The sequence below is a fragment of the Pinus tabuliformis genome, chromosome 7 (assembly GCF_031772625.1).
Source record: "Pinus tabuliformis cultivar Carrire ecotype Pingquan chromosome 7, CPIR1, whole genome shotgun sequence".
NCBI lineage: Eukaryota > Viridiplantae > Streptophyta > Pinopsida > Pinales > Pinaceae > Pinus > Pinus tabuliformis.
In genome coordinates, this window is record NC_142293.1 from 1,640,388,564 (window position 1) to 1,640,395,717 (window position 7,154).

At 37.9% G+C, this 7,154-nt stretch overlaps 1 protein-coding gene across 1 annotated transcript; it reads right to left on the minus strand.

The window, feature by feature from the left end:
• Positions 1–4,267: 4,267 nt before the first annotated feature.
• Positions 4,268–6,245, minus strand: LOC149254653 (6-phosphogluconate dehydrogenase, decarboxylating 1-like). The gene has a single exon (XM_089460202.1). It carries the CDS (start codon positions 5,925–5,927, stop codon positions 4,476–4,478), a length of 1,452 nt encoding a protein of 483 aa, XP_089316328.1. The 5' UTR covers positions 5,928–6,245; the 3' UTR covers positions 4,268–4,475.
• Between the last annotated feature and the right edge of the window lie 909 nt (positions 6,246–7,154).

Here is a 7,154-nt window from a genome sequence, read left to right on the forward strand (position 1 = left end):
CGGGTTCATGAGAAAATGATCATTAAAAGGATCATCGTCAAAAAAGTCTAAAATAATAGACATATCAGTTAGCTTTATCACACTTCAAACAAAACGCCTTTTCTACAGCCTCTCTCTGCAAAGAAAACCGGGCCGACTGAAAAAGAATATGACCACGGTGCAATGAATCACAGCAGTTTGTTCCGTTAATAAAACCAAGAATCACAGCAGTTTCTGCAAAGACCTTCACGCAGCACTCAACTGCTTTTCGAGGGTTTGGCACAACAGTCAATATGACACCAGAACTCCACGGCACGGAATAACACCTAACTAATTCCTAACTACTCACAACCGATTCCTGTTCAACTGCTCATAACTACTTCTATTTCAACTGCTTCATAACTAACCATTTCTGCATTAGCATTATTCTCACAGAATGCAAAGAAACTCAGCTATTGTTTCTGATTGCATAATGTTAAGAAATTAACCAAGCTACAAGATTAGCTCATTTAGAACTTCCCGAAGCAATGGGCCACATTACTGGCCAATTATGCACTTCTAAAGGTAAAGCTACTCGTACCAATAATTTTTCCCTCCTTTTCTATCATTTTCTTATAATGGAAGTACTTTCATATCAAACAAAAAGTCAATAGGTTGGGCAAGCACATGGAACGAAAAAAGAGGGTTAGAAGGTTAGACAAGCACATGCACTTTCTATGATATTAGTCTCATTCATGCACATCATACTTTAATCCTAAAGCTGTCCTGTACTTTACTTTGTGATGTTATTCCACATTTGAGCACATCAGTAATCCTAGACAAGTATTTCTGTATATTGTATCACATGAGAGATGGTTTGGTAGTTTTTTGTTTTCTAATTCCTGGAGCTGTGGCTTTGTTGCACCTACCCCTTAAACACTTACATTTTAGTATGATCTTTGCCGATGTTTTTATAATTTCATGTGACAAAGTCGAGGTTAGGTCTCTACAAATACAGTTCCTATTCTTGTCAGACGTTCGTATCTATTTGGGGACCTCTGGCAATGCAAGTACTTGCGTAATCACCCAAATGGAAGTAGGTCGGAAAGAACAAACAGGTTTTATACTAATGTTTCAATCTTTACACTTCATGATTTGAACATAGGAATCCATTCATTCTTAAGAGCTAAATAAAATTTGGGAAATGTTTTGTGTGCTTTGTGTTGTAGTTTACTGTTTGATTCACTGCCCGATGTGTTTCTGACATATTACAAGGTGACAAAGTTGTTTGTATTAAGGTCGGTTTGATTTCTGCTCATTTCACATGATCAAAGCAGCTATCATCACGGGTGCCAGAAACAACATTAATGTGGACTACTGGAGTTGACATTTCTTCTAGCTAACAATGCCGTGCAAGATTGCAGTTGCTATTTGGTAAAACTGTATAACATGGGTGTTGAACAAACTACCAGAATATGATTGGCTTGTAGCACTACTTAAAATCATATAGAATTGGATACAACAATTTAGCCACAAAGAAACCAGAGAATGATATAACTGAGAAGTGAAAATGTGGCACCTGCCTAAACAGTTGGTACATTCTTGCTGTCAACTCACGCCAAACTTGCCACATCGTTCGGCTGAGGGGTCAGTATTGTATACAAGTCTTTATCCTGGAAGTTTTGTTATTCATTAGAATTTGAAGCCTCTGAAGCTTCCTCCTCAAGGCTATGTAAACCTCCAAGAACTAGCAGGATGGAGTCGTGGGTCCATGAAATATCCTTCTTACATCTATGTCTAGTCCGTCATTCCAGTCACCAAAACTAAATCCTTTTGTACAATTTCTATGGGTGCTATCCAACCCCACCTTGAAATCTCAATGTAGCCAGCTTGAAAATAATATTTCCAGTAACTGTTTAATTATTCTGAATAATCTACATTAATATTTTCTCTTGTCATGTGGATGTGTGTTATGAACATTTCTCTGTGGATAAAAATTGTGAGACACAGATGGCCTATGAACCATTACCCACATCAAAAGTTATGACAATCTCAAAACTAGTTTTGCGGTGTAAGTCTCTACATTGATATTATAGAATCCTCTTACACTCCACTACTAATACCACCAGCACTCCAACACTGTTGTGGCCTATTCCTGGAATTTCACTCTAGTAATTCCACATTAATATTAATTACAAGCCATTACTACCAGTGTTACACAGGGATGTGTTCCTGAGAGTATGGGGCACACTTCCGGGGCATGAGTACTCAAAAGGGGGCGTGGGGGGCACATTTCCTTATGGGAGGGACTCAAGGAAATGCAGTAGGAAAGCGTCCCCCTCGGATAATGAGATATCCATGCTTTCCTTTTACCCAAGCCTGTTGTTCACTAGTAATATTAAGTAAAACAATAAAAAATGAAAAATAAAATTGATATCATCTTTTGTCTTTCACTTATTACTTAACTTTTTAACATTATCATTAATTGTTTCATGGTGTTTGAAAATGGTTCCAATCCCATTGGATTTCATATGGAGAAAGAAAAATTCAGCAAACTTAACAGTTTTCAGAATTTCAAGATTGACCAAATTGCAATGTTTCTATTAAATTTTATCATGTATAGGTATGGGATTGATTTTTAATCAAGAACACCAAGCCCTCTATGTACCCTGATGTCAGGGGTGTTGATTGTTGATTTTACAGACGGGCCAAGGACCACAATGATTCTAAGAAAATTATGGCTATCAAACCTGCAAAATGGAAGCTGTGACATCAGAACAATATCAGAGTTTTACTAGATATTCTGCAAGAAACAAATGTCTGCTGCTGGATCATATCATTCTTCCAGATAGAAAGACTCTATCTAGCATAAAGTTGGCAAAAAAACGATCCAGTTAAGTTATAGATGAAGTAAAACAAAAAAAATAAGTTGCTAGCAAGTGATAATTTGCAGTTTCAACGAGCATTCTGAAAGCTATCTTGTGTTTGACTGATAACGTATGCTCGAGAGTCTAGTCAAATAACCAACACAAAAAACCAATTAAGTGAGAAGTGCAATCTCATTTAATCTACATGTCTGAAGGAACAATGTGCTACTATAACCAACGAAACTCCAGAAATGTTAAAGAGATAATTTGCAGTTTCAACAAGCATTCTGAAAGCTATCTTGTGTTTGACTGATAACGTATGCTCGAGAGTCTAGTCAAATAACCAACACAAAAAACCAATTAAGTGAGAAGTGCCATCTCATTTAATCCACATGTCTGAAGGAACAATGGGCTACTATAACCAACGAAACTCCAGAAATGTTAAAGAGATGAATTCAACAAAATCATAAGGGAAGAATATTACTTAGCCATTTTCTGACAATTTCACAAAAATAGATCCATAAAATCTTAAGATTTGCCAGGACATTGTTGAGCATTAGGGCATTTATCCCAAATTTTCAAAACTATATAGCAGATCAGAAAAGTCTTGGAAAAATGTGCCTTTGAATTATAAATTTTCTCATATTAAAACTTAGAAGGATTTACCGACTATTTGCACTCTTGAGATAAGTATGCATTCTTAATATAATCCATGGAGATGATCTACCAAACAAGACAAGAATAAATACATTTAATATATTTTCTACTTGCATCAGGACAATGTAATAGCAAGAGTAGATAAATGCCACAGAAAGATCCTATGTCTGATTAGTTCATTTTAAATCTGCTGCTACAGAAAAGGCCGATGTTTTACCGTATTTCAAGATAATGCAGTCGCTATGCCATCCTTTTAATCCCAATTACCTAGAATAATACAATCAAGTAGCTAAGTACAGTCCCAGCTCTGGAATCCTTTAACATAAGCTCTGTTCCATTCCCATCTATAAGTTAGCAGATAAGAAAAGGAGAAAAGAATTTATGTTCAACCATCAACGAAGACCAAGCAAGAACTACACAGGTTTCTGCACAATCTGCAACAATAAGCCTCTCGCACACACTAAAATATATACATTCAATACAGAAAATTATTTCCGAAAGTTCCTGTATAACCTGCAAACATTAACCTATCCCACACACCACAGTATATACATTTAATGCAGAAAATTTCCATACATCCAAGAAAATGTTCTTGAAAACCTTCACAAAGACCTTAGATCCAGATCCGCAACCTTTTGTCTAACCACATAAACCATTATATTCTGGTCAGCAAAATAGCGAATTTGAACATAAGCAGCCTGCCTCTGTATTCATTTTTAAAATAAGATAGCTAAAATTTGATCTCTTAATCCAGTAAAACACACCAGATTAGTAGCTTTCTGCTCTGAAATTCAAGCAAGGATTTATTCAAAAACCTCGATACGTTCTTTGTTTCTTTGAATTTGAAAAAGTACAGAAAACACATAAGCAATTGATAGGGAAAACTTTCTTAAGGAACTATGAATTGCCAACAGAATTCACTATGCAATTTAACACTTAAACCTAAAGCATGGATGGGCTCATTCTCTCTGGGGTTCGACAATCTAAAAAATTTCAAATCTTTGATTGTTTTGCAATCTTGAACCACTCAGTGTGGAAGAAACCAGGCATATCAATCCTCTCATAGGTGTGAGCACCGAAATAATCTCGCTGTGCCTGAACCAGGTTTGCAGGCAAAGTCTCCCTTCTATAGGAATCAAAGTACGCCAAACTTGCAGACATACCTGGAACGCTGACACCAGCGTTGATCGCAAGAGTCACAACTCGCCGCCACGCTGACTGTCTCTCAATCATTTCCTTTGCAAATTCAGGATCAACCAACAGATTAAACAGATCTGGATTCCTGTCATAGGCCTTCTTGATCCGATCGAGGAAAATCGCACGAATGATGCAACCACCCTTCCAGATCCGGGCGAGCTCTCCCAGTTTCAAATCCCATCCCCTCTCCATGCTCTTCGCACGGATCAGATTCATTCCTTGGGCATAACTACATATCTTAGATGCATACAGAGCCCGCCTCACATCATCAATAAGCTTGGTCTTATCCAAATCTGGCACAGTACCCACATCTACATTCTTGAACACCTTGGAGGCCTCCACCCTCTCCTCCTTCAATCCACTAAGAAACCTAGAATCCAAAGAAGCAGCAATGGTAGGGGCTGCAACAGACAGATCTGCAGCTTGTTGCACAGTCCACTTACCAGTGCCCTTCATGCCAGTTTTATCGAGAACTTTATCCACAAGATGCCCATCCCCCTTATCATCCTTGATCCCAAAGATATCCGCAGTGATTTCTATCAAAAAACTACACAATTCCCCCTTATTCCAAGTATCAAAAGCCTGGTGCAGTTCTTCGTTAGTGAGCTTACCGACAGACTTGAGAACATCATAAGCCTCTGCAATGAGCTGCATGTCTCCATACTCAATGCCATTATGCACCATCTTGACAAAATTGCCTGCTCCGCCTTTACCAATGTAAGTCACACATGGTCCACTGTCAACCTGTGCAGCAACCTTTAGCACTATGTCCTCGATGTACTTGTAGGCTTCAAATGACCCTCCGGGCATCAGAGAGGGGCCATGCCTGGCTCCTTCCTCACCGCCAGAGACTCCCATCCCCAAATACAGCAGCCCTTTCTGCTTGGCAGCCTCCTGTCTCCGCTCTGTGTTTTCATACCATTCATTCCCCCCATCCACAATGCAGTCCCCTTCCTCCATGTGGGCGGATAGGGTTTCTATTGTTTTGTCCACTGGGAGTCCTGCTTTGACGAGCAGGATTATAACTCTGGGCTTCTGGATTGAATTCACAAAATCCTTTGGGTCATGGAAGCCCTTCACAGGCAGATTACCTTCAACCTTGGCTCTCTCAACAGTCTCATCCACTTTTTCACTGCTCCTGTTGTAGACCGAGATGGGGAAGCCTTTCTCTGCAATATTGAGAGCAAGATTCTGGCCCATCACAGCCAGGCCAGCCAACCCTATTCTGGACAAACCTGACGAAGCCATTTCTCTTCTACTCTCGGAAGCACTTGTGGGCTATAATCTATTTGCCTCAAATTCAGTCGGGTTTATTCAGAACCTCAGATAATCAACTGGGTAGTTCAAATTTTCAGAACTCCGAACTTGCAGTTTAGCAATTTATCCGATCTGCTGTCCTGACTCTTGAGATCCTCGGCGACTGAATTGGACATTCAAAAAATTTCTAAATTCCCAGTTTCCCTGGCCAGCTATTGATGAGATCTGCTGTGTTTCGTTTTTCTTTCTCAGCTAAATAGGCATGCAGCCAACCCACCTTCATTTGACCAAATTGTGTGGCCAACCATAGACTTTGAAGTTGAATTGAAGACATCGGCCCAATTCTCGCTTTCCCACTGGCGTATCTTTCGCATTTTTAGTCAATTATTTAAAGGTGGTGTCATGCTTCCATCACCAAGGAAAGTATTTGATAGTAAAAGTGATTTTTGTGGGAGTAGGTTCATTGTATCGTAAATGGTTTTTTTTTCGCTTTTATTAATTAGTTTTAAAATAATATAATGGTGAAGAATATATTCTCTTCTATAAAAAATTATAAGTTTAAATTTAGTAGTTAAATGGTTGTTAAATTTGGTATATCAGTTGTTTGTATAAATAAAATGGGTTTATTATGTAATATATTAATTGGCTGGCAAATCAATATAAATTTATTATTCGGTTGGAGTATATTTTAAAATTGTTTTGATGGGCTAAGAGCTAGTCTTTTTCGGAGATTGGACCCAGAGGTATCTTGCACCTACGAGCGGATTATTCCATTTGGTGTGGTTTTCCTTGAATAAGCGTGATGATTCTAGAGATGGCGGGTTATTCCATGTGGTGTGGTTTTCCTTGAATAAGGGTGATGATTCTAGAGATGGTGGTCCTTATTGCTAGTTTGACAATTGAGTTATGATAGGTTTTACCACATGTGAAAAATATAAATTTATTATTGAGTGTAAAATTTGAGAAAATGAGTACCTTTTCTCTTTCTTTTTACATTTTTGTATTTTAAAATGTAAAATTTATGATGATAAAATGTAAAAAAATTACCTATATTACATTTGTAAAGACGTGATCAAATTTAAACTTTATATTTCTTAAAAATTTATGGTGGAAGGAATAATTGAAGGTTTATTGTTACTAGTAGGTTCTTTTCAATTTCAAGAATGGAAAGAGGGTGAATGCTGTAACAGCCCCAAGTTAAAAATCCATGTAATAAAG